Source organism: Plectropomus leopardus, chromosome 12 (assembly GCF_026936395.1).
Source record: "Plectropomus leopardus strain MGB_pleo_1.0 chromosome 12, ASM2693639v1, whole genome shotgun sequence".
NCBI classification, from domain to species: domain Eukaryota; kingdom Metazoa; phylum Chordata; class Actinopteri; order Perciformes; family Serranidae; genus Plectropomus; species Plectropomus leopardus.
In genome coordinates this window covers 22,203,635-22,218,102 of record NC_142187.1, presented here as the reverse complement: position 1 = coordinate 22,218,102, position 14,468 = coordinate 22,203,635, and the positions used below count along the sequence as shown (strand labels likewise).

Sequence of the window (14,468 nt, the reverse complement as noted above, 5' to 3'; positions counted from 1 at the left end):
GATAGTAAAGCTTTAAAGTCTCTGAAACTAGTTGTGCTACCATTGATATGTACATGTGGGGTATCCAAGAAAAAGTATTATCTATTTATTTAACCAGAGAAACCTCTTAAGATTAAAAATCTCTTTTTCAAAAGTGTCCTGGCAAAGAGAGGCAGCAACATAATTTACAAACAAACAATATAAAACACAAAAAGAAATGACTACAAGGAAAGACTAAAAAGTACCATACTAAAATGCTAAAAAGTATATGCTGTAAGTGAGCAAAAAAAACAAGAAAAACTAAAAGACCAGCTTTAACACACCCTGACATTGGCATATAGATGATGATGTACAAAATTCCTGCAACAGTGCTTTGAAACTATATAAATGCTATATAGAGCTGCGTACATAGTGGCTCCTTTGCCAAACTATGCACGTACTATAGGTACAGACACAAAGAACATGTTCTGCAAACAGAGAGCATAGTGTACTGTGGCTACAAGATTTAAATGAGAGAAGAATTAAGGTAGTGTGGAAGCTTTAACAATGGAGCTTTGTGGAGGAAAATGAGCAATAAAACATACAGTTCACCTCGCTGTTGATTCTCAACGGATTCATACAATAAACTTTTCTCTGCAGAGGCCATTAAACCTGCCTGTTTCTATAGCTACTGGCAATGTACCTAGTAAATGTAAAACAGAGATCTTTGACCTAGTAAATTCTTGTTTAAATGAGTTTCTACCCAATCAACATACAAATAAATAAACAAAAATATTACAATTCATTACAGCAGTTTCTGTTTCCATGGCAAACAAATGCACCAAGCTCGTTTTGTATGCACTACAAACCCAGCATGTGGTGCACTAGGCGTACAGTAAGATGGTCTAAATTGAACGGATGTACAGGAGAACACGTCTGCTGTGGCCTCTGTGACCTTGACAAGGTAGCTAGTAGGAAGCTGCCACCTGTGCTGGGATATGTTGGATCAGCTGACTCAGTGCCCTCTGGTGTTCGACAGGAAAAGTACTTGAAATATTTTTTAGCTTCTGCATAATGATACTTAATTCTTTGATGGGTACCTGGATTTAATTGTGCGTTGTGCAACAGTGTGAATCACTGGCAATCTCTCTTGGTAGCAAGAATAACTGCTGCTACTGTTTAATTTTACTGCATGGAAAGGTGTACAGCAAGGGCTGCAACTACTTGAGTAAAGTGTTAATGTGTCAGATATTGACAATACTTAGGTATCAAAAGTAATTTTATGATATTAAATCCACTCAGGTATTGGAAATAAAAGTACAAGTAAATGCTTCTAAAAAAAAAAAGCAGTCATAATTCTGAGGATATTGAATGAAGTTGATTTCTTCTTAATATAAACACCACCTTAAAAATGCATTGTAAACCATCTCTTTTTACAACAACTTAAATGATTTAAAGACCAAAATCCAATTCCTTCATTCTTCTGTTTATATTATTACTTTGTTTCATCAAACCACTGAGTAAAACGGGGCAGCTTTCTGGGGCCCAGCTTATAGCGAGGGCCAACGGGGACCAATAATGGTGTTCAACCTAAATATAAGCAATGATTACCAAATTTTGTTTTAACCAAAATATTTACCATTACCTATTATAACAACAAAACAAGGGTTGTATTTATTGTTGCTTTAGTAAAATGTAGCCTGCTTCATAATGAAAACCTCCTCTGCTGAAAATGGTCTGAGTCTTTCTTTGTACCAGAGATTTACTCAGCCGAACCGTTTGCTAATAATGGAGTGAATTTCCTTGCTATGCCAGGACCTGCACATAAATGGGGATGCCAGGAAGAAAAGGAGAATTAAAAGAGGGAGCTGGAAAGGACTTTAAACCCAAATACTAACATACTGATAACCTTTTTTCAGTCAGCTCAGAAAGCAGCTACCGCCCTCATCACTCTGTAAGTCTCTCTCATTTTACATGTATGTGTTTAGTAGGAGAAAGAGAACATGTGCATGCATTGACACAAGTAAGGCAGATAGATCTTTTGAAATCTGCATTCAACATAGAGGTTGGTTTATGGTTCTTAAGGTTCACATATTAATAGCAAACACTTTTAATCAAATATTTTTTGTCATTTGTTTATCACTTAAATATTGATATTTTTTTATTTTACAAAAAAATCTTAACCCAGGGTGCACTTGATACTTTCTTTGGAAACCTTTATTTAAATCCTGCACTCTTCCACAGAGTTTGGTCAGAGCAAACTGAGTTAGTTAAAGCTCCACAAAAAGCTAGTAAATGGTTGTATTTAATGCAGATTATAGACAGCTGGTCATCTTAAATCTGATTAAATAAATAGTCCATGTATCAAACATTAAATACAGAATTTGTCAACAATCCCCTCTGGTTTTAATCGCAAGATTCAAAGATGTGATGAGATGAATTAAGAAACTTAATTGTCCCCAAGGGAATAATTTACTTGGGCAGTTGTGCTACAAACAGCTGAAATCAACTTATACAGCCAAGAAAACAATACAGTGGTACACAAAGACAAAATAATAAATTACACATCTAGTTTAATGAACAATATGAATATATAAACATTATAAAAGAAGGGGACAGAATCATAAAAACTATAATACATTAAAATTAATGCAACCATGCCTTTTTGCATTTGAACTACCTAAGTAAGGATTAACCTGTTTTCTTGTGAAGAAATGTTGCAGAAATTGGGAGGAAAGAAAGCTTAAAGCAGTTGTTTTTATAGTAAAGCCCGGGCCTACAGCTGAGCAGCACCACTGGAAGAAAAGATTGTTCGGTGCAAACAAGATTTTTTTTTTTTTTTCTTTTAATCCCTGTCAATTTCCCTTGAAGCACTACACATTATAGACCCAGTTTATAAAGTATACAAGCGCTTTACACGTGTTGTAAAAATATAGTTATGTGATCATCATTGTTGGTTATAAAAAGTTTTTGTCTGATGACAAAAATACACAAAATTGACAACAGTTAGAACATCTCTCACCACAGTAAAGCACGGACAGATTATGCATGAACACACCTTGTGACTTTTATGTTTAAATGCAGTTGTATCTATAAATAAATTCACAATCTGCGCACATGCAATCTTTCATCTCATGCTTGTGTGACAGACACATTACGACCTTACATCTGTCCTTTTGTTCTACTGTGCAGACTCTTCCTCTGATTACTTACATTACCGGCTCATTAAGGTGTAATTAGTTAAGTTCCTGTGTTTCTGCGCCCTTCATTCACGACCGAGATTAAACCGTCCTCAGCACCTGACGAAACCCCGGCAATCAATTGTGTGACATTGCATCTTGTCAGTTAACTTAATGCAATCAACTCCTATTTGGTGCTAATGACCTTCTGATAAGAAACCCAATGGGACACCCTCACACTTCAGTAGTCCTCATCAATATTTTGTGGGCTTCTTTCACAGCGGTGCGTAATTGATCCCCGTTGCTCTTTGATCACCGCTTGCCTCAGTAGTCTTTGGACTCACCTCTGAGTTTCTTGCACAGACAAAGACAAAGGAATCGACCTTCAGGCTGATCTCTAAAATAAATAACTGCTGCTGTCTGTCTGACACATTTATATATTTCAGATATTACTCTTTTGAAAATCATTCAATAACGGGAAAAAAAAGGTATTAACAAGAAACATCTGTGGCTAAGTCTACTCATGAAAATCTACCATGATTATAGAGGAAACTGAAGCACCAACTTTGGCAGTGGAGTTACTATCATTCCTCTTTATGACTCCCAACTCAGATCAGATTGATTTGGCGTAATCACAGTTCCCAGAATGCACTGACATTTTCAACTCTTGTTTGTGTCCCTCTCCACTAAAGATTGGCAACAAAGTGAACAATCTGCACAGTCTACCAGATGAATATTTTCACTGTCACAAGCAGGTGTTCCCAAATTCATTTGGCTACGGTGTCATTGCCTGAGCCTGGCACATTTGCTGTGCATTTATTTATCCATTAAGAAAAGAAAACAGTTTTAAGATGTTTCTGTGGAAGTCTTCACATTATAAAAGTCAAACAGAGTCAAACAAACTTAAAGGGACCTACCATGCTTCTCTTTTTTTGTCATATATATTAAATATATAATGTTCCAATGTTGATGTTAAACATGGCCAAAGTTAATCCCTTTGAGCAAAAAAACTTTCAGGGCTTCAGATTGTTCTAAATACATTTTCCAAATCTGTTTTTTTTAAAAACCTTTGCTTTAAGATTGTCAGATCATGATGGATTTTTTTTACATGGTCACCTGCTCCAGGCACGCTAATGAATACGCAATGTATCCTACATTGCTGCATGTAGCTATGTGCTAACATCAGCAAAACATCAGCCGTTGTTGTTAAACCCCCCCATTTCAGATAATATTCCTGCTGGAACAGGAATACTATGGTTCAGTTTTAATGCTGGTTTTGGGTATTTTAAACCATACAAAGGGCTGCTATATACTTTCATTCCCTGGCTGCAAGTACACTGCTACATGAAGCGATAGATAGAGAAGGAGGATGAGGGAACATCAGAACAATATAGTGAAAAAAGGGGGGAGAGATGGCGAGAGCAAACAAGAGATGGACGGAAAAACTGAGAGAGATAGAGGGCCTGTAAGACGTCTTGATTAGCAGTGTTTGCTTCTGTCTCCCCAGTAGTGAAAGAGATTTGTGTAACATGCTGTGGAGACTAGAGCAGGGATCATCATCTGTGTGCTGATTTGCGATGGGCTGCTGTTTGCACTCAAAAATGGAGATATACTGAGGGGCGCAGTCCGCTCTGAGAAATCTGTTTTGTGTAAGACGCACTGCTGACGACAGACCACTGAAATAACTTAATAAAAATTTGTAGTGATGCAACGAGACAAATCAGACCATAGCTTGTAATTAATGTTTTATATATATATATATATATAAAACATTTATTTATTTATTTTTTTAACGGTAGAAATTCCAGTTTTTAATTGGGCTCAGGCAAAAAAAAAAGGCTGGTTTCAGCTCAGGTTGGACTTGGACAAAAACTGGTTGGGTTGAGCCTGATTTTTTTGGTCCTGTTCAGAGCTCCACATTCCTCTGTCTGCAGTGACGGGACAGAGATCATCAGAGGTCAAGATGCGGAAGAAACGCAAACTCGGACCAGTCAAAGCAGACTGGGCTTTTTTGAGAGAGGAGTGATTGCAGTAAAAAAGTAAATAAAGGTGTTCCAGCACAGACAATATGAGGAAAATTAAGTGTTTTTTGACCATAAATCATCTAAACTTTGTAGAAAACCAAAATACACGTATTAACCTAAAAATGAGCATAATAGGTCCGCTATAAAAAAAAATGCAATCCAGAGAGTTAAAAGCCACCTAAGGACAAGCTTCAAATGATGGCAAGACATGCACAACGGTGCTAAATACTTTGCCTATATTTTCAAAGCACAGGCTTTTTATTGCTAAGGTAACCAAGTAAAGCAACTCTGGCATTTAATGGGTTCCTCGAATAAACGAGGAGACTCTTCTACAGCAGAAAGACAATAGCATTGGGAAAAATCCACGGGGGAAGACATGCTGAGCTGAGTGCTCGCCTGGACACATCACACACTCACAACCTTTTTTAAGACAGTTGTTCAGTGGGAGATGTTTTGAAAATGAAAGTGAGGCCTTGAGATAGACCTAGCAGTTTGAAAACTAGTCAGCATTTAACATAAAAGTAAGAATTTAGCAGGAATGTTTGCAAGCTGACTGGGAATTTATGTTAAAACTGTTTTCAGTGAAAAAGCTCCTATAAATCAACAACCTGCTCAGCACCAAATGGCACACAGAGTTAACATTTAGCTGGTGAACATGGTGGAGGATTTAAGAGCTAAAGAGCACAATGTTGACTAATCATAGCTGAAAGAGAGTGAATATTGGATTTGCATTTATCAGGTTGACAGAAACAAGACTTAAAATTAATGCTAGTATTGCTCCACATCTGCTGAGTGTGTCAATATGCAACTGTTTATCATGTCAGCTTAAAAGGTCATTATAATATGTTGTGTTTACGGCTGGTTTAAAGTGCCCCCCAAAAAACAACTAATGTAAAAAACAATAAAGGTACAAGGTACAAGGTAGATTTATTAGTCTTTTTTTTTTAGTTTATGGGGAAAGAAGCTGCTCTGTAGTCTGGTGGTACTGCAGCAGATCCCAGATGCGGGGTGAACAGACTGTGGCGGGGTGAACAGACTGTGGCTGGGTGGCTGCTGTTTTTCAGTATCCTTTGGACTCTGTGCAGACGCCTCACTTCACCGAGGTCCATGATGCTCTGTAGATGGGAACAGTGATGTTCTGGGCTGTAGAGCCTTCCTGTCCTGGGCCGTGCACAAACCATGCCAGTTCATGATGTTTCATGCTTTCTATTGCTCCTCTGTCGAAGTTAACCAGGATCTTGCTCTGGAATTTAGCCTTCCTGAGTTTCCGTAGAAAGCAGAGCCTTTTCTGTGCTTTTTTAACCTGGGTGGTGATGTGTGATGACCAACATAGGTGCTCAGTGATTATTCCAAGGAACCTATAGCTGGTCACCTGCTCCACCTCAGCTCCACTGATGCAGACAGGGGTGTGTGTCTTTGCCTCCTTCTTTCTAAAATCAACAATCAGCTCTGCTGTTTATAATACCGCTGATGATGGTGGTGTAGTCCGCATACTTTACAGTAGAGTTCTCCTGATGTCTGGGAGTGCAGTCATGGGTGTACAGTGTGAACAGAAGGGGGCTGAGCACACAGCCCTGGGGGGCTCCGGTGTTGAGCACTAATGTAAAGGGGGTGTGACTGCCAATCCGAACTCTCTGGGGTCTGCATGTGAAGAAGTCCAGTATCCAGTTGCACAGTGTTGTACTGAAACCCAGAGTGTTAAGTTTTCAAATAAAAAAGACATGCCTGAATCAGGAACTCACTGAGCTGTGTCTGCTGCTGCAGATTCATACTGGCCCTGTCATGTGTGATGTGATGTTAATTAATTGAGAATAATTGTGTCGATGATTTAAGCAACCGGCTGCAGGCAAATAATGCCATTTCTCCCTCTAGGCTCGATTGCATTTTGACTATTTTGACTGTTTTGAACTTGAATGTATCTTGCATAAAAGTTCTAAGTGAGCTGATTAAATGCTTTTTTTTGTTATTGCCAGTTGTTAGAGACCTCTTACCTTGAATAAAAATCAGATGCAGACTTTTGAGTAATACGTTTTTAGACCCCTGCTGGTACAGTTTCTACCATCTCCTTCTCTGATTGTTTATCTGTGTTTTATTTTCCATTTACAGGAAATGAGCTGCTGTATCGTACGAGGGAAGGAGATGTTGTCAAACTTAATGTTGACACAATGGAGAGAACTGTTGTCGTGCTGAACCAGTTTTTTGTGAGTATTGTCCTCCTGCGTATACATTTTTCAGTTTACTTTATGAGTAGTAACTATACTCTCTACCGCTGGGTGTGGTACTACTGTGAATGTGTTTTTGACCCCATCCAGGACAGAGCCAAAGCCGACCGGTACCAAGTGTCTCCCGACATGCAACATGTCTTGTTTGCCTTTGAAGTAAAACCAGTAAGAAACCTTCCAAATGCTTCCTTGCATCATCTTACTTTCCCAAAAGTTATCCTGTTGTAAATTTAATTTGATGTATTTTTTAACCATATTTTCCCATGTTTTTGTGACTAATGGAGACAACAATTTTGGAAACAGGTCCAGTATTGAAAAAGAGCACTGCAGCTGGCAATTAGCTTGGAATTAGTGTTGATTTATATCCAGTCTGATGGCTGAGGGGGGGACTGTGGGGCTCTTTCTGGTTAAGTAGGAGTTAGTAGGAGTAAATTTATGGTGCCAGATGTCCAGAGTGGTTACATTGCAGCATGTTTCCCTGCTCTACTCTTTCTCAGTGATGGTCCAATTTCAAAAATAGTTATCTCCATTAGTTACTTAGACATATAATCATGGGAAAATAGGGTTCAGGTTGAAAAGCACCAAAGTTTCCTTTTAACGGGATGTTATGATGTTATGTTGTTTGTTCCTGCAGATCTACCAACATTCCTATGTGGCAAAGTACATTATTTACAGCCTTGTGACACAGTAAGTGCCTCTTCTGTTTTGTTTTCTTTTCATTGTCTGTCCCCTTTTGGTCCTTTTTCTGTCTGTAGATCTGTGACTAGACAATAATCTGCCCTCAGCCTGACCTCCTGTAGGCAGTCTACTGACGTCAGCCCCATTTACCTGCTTTCACCGCCTTTGTGGGAATGCATTACAGTGCAATTTAGTTTTGTGCACCGCGTTCAGCCTGGCCTGTTTTTAGCCTTTCATCCATCTATGTCTACTTATTTCCCTGCTGTTCTGTATTTGTTGTGAGCCACGTAAAGTCAGCTTGTGCTAAAAAAAGGATGTGGATGATTGATGAAGCCCACAGTGAGGGATCGAGCCAAAAAGACACACAACTTCTTTCTTCTTCTGTCTGACTGTGCATTTGTTTTCAGATACAGATTGTGGACATACAGACAAATACTACATTGGTTCTTTAATGTGTCGTCTCCACAGAGAAACTTGGCCTTTGAAGCCGCCTGAAGTGCATGAAGCTGTCCTGCAGTTTGCTGGATGGGGACCTCGAGGCGAGCAGCTGGTAGGGAGGCCGTACCCTCGAGATTACACTCTGTGAATCCTGGCAGACTGGTGGAGATCTGTCAGATTCAGCCTGGCATTGCCGACGAGGCACAGTAGTGATTTATGGTTTTTCACAGTAGAACAGACAAATGCTGCAGCGATAAGAGGTTTATGTGCACTGTAATGACCACTTTAAGGATTTCTGGGGTTAGCTCGCCTTGCTTTGACCTCCATGAATGTCACTGAAGCCAAATAATTTTCGATTTCACAACTTCATGACAACACTCGAGCTGGTGAGAGACACAGCGGCAGATGGCAACTAGGTGGCACAACCCATGGCTTGGACAATCTGGGGTTGCTGGTGGGGGAGCAAACACATGGCACACAGTTTTTTGTGTGTTTTTTTTCTTCTCTGTGTGTGTGTGTGTGTGTGTGTGTGTGTGTGTGTGTGTGTGTGTGTGTGTGTGTGTGTACTTGTGTTCAAGTTTTAGACCTTGAAAGTGAGTTTTTTTTTTAAAGTGAGGACATCTTTGCTGGTCCTCACCTTCGGACAGACCTTCAAAAAGATTGTATCCGAGTTTATTTTAGTAAGTCTGCACTGCAGAAATAACACATTAAATGCAATATTGGCAAAACAGATTCAAAACGCTTTTCGAAGTCGTTTGAAATGTTTTTAAATTCTAAAGATGCATCTTTTGTGTAACGTGCCACGCGACACATGACAACAACGTCCAATCCAGAGAGATGGATGTTGGTGCTTAGCAGAAAACATGCTGCTACTAACAGAATACTACGAAAGACAAAATAGAAAGATGCCTTAAAAAAGGAATTCTGAAACGTGGCCTGACAGCATTGCTTGGAAATAATAATGGACCTCCGTTTCACACCTCTGTGTTAGGAAGCTGCGTCACCAGCGCAGCTACAGAGTGGACACCTACATTGTTGCCACAGCAACCCATTCAGATGGATTGTTTATGTCTGGACACACAAATCTGATCTGATCACTTAGAAATAACAGTGTCATCAGCCACATTTGGGGACAGAGTTTGTAAAGCGCACCAGCTGATTGGAGACAATTTTTCCAACTGGGCAAACAAAATTTGTGTTTTCAATCTGGTTTCATTGCAGTTCTATTGAGCATTTCCTTTCCATTTTTCTTTTCTGTATTTCAGATTATTGACTACATGATATGAGGAGTAAACTTTTAAAAGTAGCTTTGAATAGCATTTAAAGTGTTGAAATAGTTAAAGAATAAAGCTGCTAAACTATTTGCCTGAAGTCTTTGGATTCAACACATCTTCATCCAAAAAGTGACCTATTTTTGATTATTTTTAAACTTTCATCCCTGACTGCATTCATAACGAGCTGCGAAGTCAAGAAACATTCAGTTGTAGCAGAACAGTAATTTATCTTTTGATAAATTCGATAAAACATGTCAGGTTTCTAATGAACTTTTTATTGACTGTATGTTCACGAGTGGTGATTCAGAGATGAAACAGGCAAATGTTAGACCCGTATAAGTACATGAAGACATTTCACTGTTTGTTTTTAATAACCCTTTAGATGCAAACAAGTTCTTCACTGCATCAGAAAACATGAACAACTGAGATTGTCCATGTCTCAAAGGACATGCCAGTCAATTTGAAAATGAGAGACAGCATCTGTTGCTTGAGCAAATACCCATTCGAGATGTACTGTATGTCTAAGTTCGAGTGACCAGACAAAGATTAGGAAACGCTCAGCCTTTAAGTATAGCTGTTGTGTTGTACAAGAGCTTATTTTATCAGTGTTAATTTTATTTATTTTTTGTGCCTTGCATTTTGCATATTTCGTCTTCTTGTTTTAATTTTATCCTAACTCACCTTAGTTTTGTCTCACCCATGTTTTGGTGGGACTGTTTAAGTCTCTGTTGCTATATTGCCTTCTGAGTGTGCTATTTCTGTTTTCGCTTTGTCTGTCAAAGCACTTTGCAAACACAGTTTTTAAAGGTGCTGTGTAGATTTTTTTATTTATTTTATTTATTCATTCTCAAGAGCATTGCACATTTATCAACATCACTGTAAATGACCCAGTGTTAGCCAAAATGTTAATTATGTCCCAAGGCCAGATGTTAAATTTGCCACTAAAACATCAATAAAACAAACAACATGTACAAGTAACATGAGCATTTTATTTGATCCAACATTCTCCATCCTGCTGCTGGAAACATTCACTATTAGTGAACCAAATGTGCATTCATCAGCAGCTGAAAATAGACCCCAAACAAATGGAAAATTGACTCCTATTTGATTAACCCTGGCCAAAAGTCACAGTGCCCTGCTGTTACAGCAAATTTTTTAGTCTTTCTAAAAAATGAAATTATATGTTTGTGGCACGAATTTAACGATTTACATATTCAGTTAAAAAAAAGTGCCACAAATAGGGCAGTAAAGTCAACTGAGAGACGGTTTAAACATTGTCAGGTTTGGTCTCTTAATGCAATTTGTTGACAATAACAAAAATATGTTGGCCTCATGCTTTGACAAGCTGCCATTGACACAAGCACCTGCTAATCTTTTGCTCTATTCTCTCGCCTACTGCAATTCTCTTTCCTTTTTTTCACCTTGTTGACTTTAAATTAGTTTCTGTTTGGATTGCGGTGCTTAGACAACAGACCGCCCCATGTTTCATCAGCTATGACTTCAAAGCTTTCTCTTCCTCCATAATTGCTCTTATCGTATCATTTGCTTAAATTACAGATACATTGCTGTGAGAAAATATTAACATTTCAAGTGTGCGATGAGACTCTGCCTTCTGAGAGAGGAAAGACGATTAATTTGCATACGGTAATAGTGTACCTGATTGTTCCTTCCACACTGCTGTTACTGTAGCTCCGTGTTTGATTTAATGAACAGCCGAGGTCATGTGAGAAAAATGAGATGAGCTCTTGTCTTTTGTCTCTGTCTGACCCGGCGATGTCGGACATGTTTTACTTTTTTTCACCCTCACTTATTCTGGATGAGTTTCTAAGTTTATTAGAATTAGAGAGATTTAAAATCAGGTGCTTCATCGGCACTTAAAGGTGCGTGTGAGTATTTGTGGCAGTACAGTAAGATGGATCCTGTGACGCTCCCTTCATTAAGCCGCAAGCAATTACTCTACCGTGACAGAGCAATCAGTGAGGCTGGGTCAACACACGCGCACACACACACACACACACGCACACACCTGAAAAAGAGATTACATTGACACAAGAAGAAGGAGGAAGAAGAAGAAAGGGATGGGTTTAAGAGAGAGACAAATGAAGGTATCGTGTAGCAATATTTCACAACCACACAGGCACATGAACACACATTCACACACAAATAAGAAACCCTGCTTTTCCAGCTCCACAGGTATCTTTGATGTTGCTACTTTCATCTCTCCACACTTTTGAAATGAAGCGGTTTGTTTATTTTCTTCTTTTCTCATCTAAATCCCTTAAAGACTGAAAAGTCATTGAACGGGTGAGCGTATAAGTCAATGGATTGCCACCTGCCTTTTAGAGGCCATTCAGGATCAACGCTATAACGGGTTCTCTGCAGTCAACGAGTTCCTCGAACCTGGAGACTTCATGTTTCTCCTTTAATCATATTGTGAAGCCGAATCAGTTTTCTGAGGCAGCAAATGTAATTGATAATAATTAGAATACTGAAAATTTGATTTTTATGTAACTCTTTGAAAGCTGCCTATGATTTTATTTCGTCCCATGGCGGTTTCACAACATACGCCAACCACCAGCTTCCTTTGCTTTACACAACCCTGCATTGATCTTTTTTTCCTCAGATGTTGATCCCACAATATAAAACTTTGATTTTCTCAACAGCCGCCATGGATCAGAGTAAAAGGAGCCATGTCTTTCTCTGTTTTGATTCCTGTGCCGGCTATTTAAGGCTCGGATTTAACTGAAGAGGCTTCAGCTGACAGCCCAGTTGCTTCAGATACCGATCAATCCCACATTCATGTCCCGCGTACTGGCACCAGGCGAAGCAGCGAAAACACTGGAGTGGATTGACGGAGGGTTTTAAGTGTCACACACTCATCTGCCAGCGGTGTGTCTTAATTCCTTCAGGCGGTGCCATCGCTGCTGCTTCAATCAACAGTCTATCCCGCAGTTTAGCTCAGCCGTCGCCCACCCTCAGGAGACAGCATAATGTCTCAATAAACACAGGGGGAAAAAAGATGTTTGTACGTGCCTGCAGGGCATCAGCCAGCTCCAGCGCTTCGATTAGCAACAGAAAGGGTTTCATACTGCTTTGGAGAGAAAGGCAGCTCGATCTGTAATTAGGCAAATATCCGTTAATACGGTGCTTAAGGCAGGTGTTGTCTGAGACTGTGTTAGCTTGTTGAGTAGGTGTTTCTGGATTTAGATAAAGTCATGTTGTGATTAAAAACCCACAGGTGGGTTTAACCGAAAGGCTCATACTGTAGATAGAGATGTCAGACACAGGGGCTGAGAAAAAGTTGTCTCAGCTTTGCACCATGGGAAATGTAGATGTAAATTTAAGCATAGTATTATTGGCACTTTTTTTTTTTTTTTTTTTTTACAATGTTACCTTTTAATTCTTTGATACCTGGATCAACAGCAGTTTTCTTGTGCTGTGTTTAGATACCTTCGAAAAGTTGTTTAACCCTTTGAAACATGAGCAAAACATTGAGGGAAAAGGCAGTGAACGACTTGGCAAAAAATGGCCTACAAATTGCAAGAAATTAGTAAACAGTGACAAGAGGACCTGAAAATGATTTGTTTTGTTTTAAAGGGGGGAAACAAAACTAAGAAAATTATCCAGAAAACTACACTCATAATTGTTCTAACTATATATTTCAAATTTTCAGAAGAATATATACATATATACATATATTCAATTTTCAGCACTTTTTGGAGGTAATTTCTTGTTGTGTGTAGTATTAATTTTAGGTACATTTCTAGTAACTTTTTACTAATTTCTCACTGATTTTTGTGCCATGTCTCATTAAGTTGCTCAATGCCTTCTACCCATGAATTTTAAGAAATCGGACCAATTTGCTTAGGTTTCAAAGGATAAACCACTTATTTATTATACTTTTAATGACTATATGAACTTAAACATTTGTGAATTTATGGAAGAAAAACATTAAAATGGGCATCTCAATGAAACATTTCCCAAAGACAGTTACACAGGAGACACAGAGCAGCATTAGTTTTCCCTGAGGGAAATATCAGGCTCTGCATTTAAAATATATTCATGGTTGTATGTAAGTGTATTGTAAGTGTATGGTGTGTGAATATTAATTAACTTAAAGTGATATACATATATTTATTATATTTACAGATATATTATACTATGGTCTAGGCAAAAACTTAATTCGAATTTACTGCAGGGTGTCTGTGAATTTTGCTAGCATATTGCTTGCTTTCTGGCTGAAAGTGGGGCCAAAGGGTTCTGTGCTGAGCAGCGAGAAATACCTCCCATGGCTAAGTCATATCTAAGGGTCGTCCTATTTACTGAACTTTCCAATTTTTCCATTGCATAAGAACCTTATGGGGCGGTAATGGTTGTTCCAGGCATTAGGTAAACCCTCAGGTGTTATCAGAGAAATCAAGAGATGGTTTTTGACAACCTTTATTGCAAAAAGCATACAATAAAAAATGGTATAAGCGGAATAATGTCCATAATCAGGAATTATCCCTTAAGTATATCCTTTATTCAATTAGGTAAAAATCTCTTTTCAAGAGTGACCTGGCCAAGAGGGCAGCACAAACATTGTAACAAGAATAAACACAAACATACAGTACAATATGTGAACACAATATCCTGAAACAGTTTTTTGTTTTTTATTCTGTGTACATTATTCAAGGAAGAAGGGCAGTGTATTTA

At 38.7% G+C, this 14,468-nt stretch overlaps 1 protein-coding gene across 7 annotated transcripts in view; it reads left to right on the top strand.

The window, feature by feature from the left end:
- Nucleotides 1–14,468, top strand: part of dpp6b (dipeptidyl-peptidase 6b) — a 146,275-nt gene that overhangs the window by 82,281 nt on the left and 49,526 nt on the right. For all 7 annotated transcript variants that reach the window (XM_088085525.1, XM_088085524.1, XM_088085521.1 and 4 more), the window contains 4 exons: nt 7,268–7,362; nt 7,474–7,548; nt 8,018–8,070; nt 8,530–8,611. In XM_088085525.1, the coding sequence (XP_087941651.1) occupies nt 7,268–7,362; nt 7,474–7,548; nt 8,018–8,070; nt 8,530–8,611 (305 nt within the window). The remainder of the gene's footprint in view (nt 1–7,267; nt 7,363–7,473; nt 7,549–8,017; nt 8,071–8,529; nt 8,612–14,468) is intronic.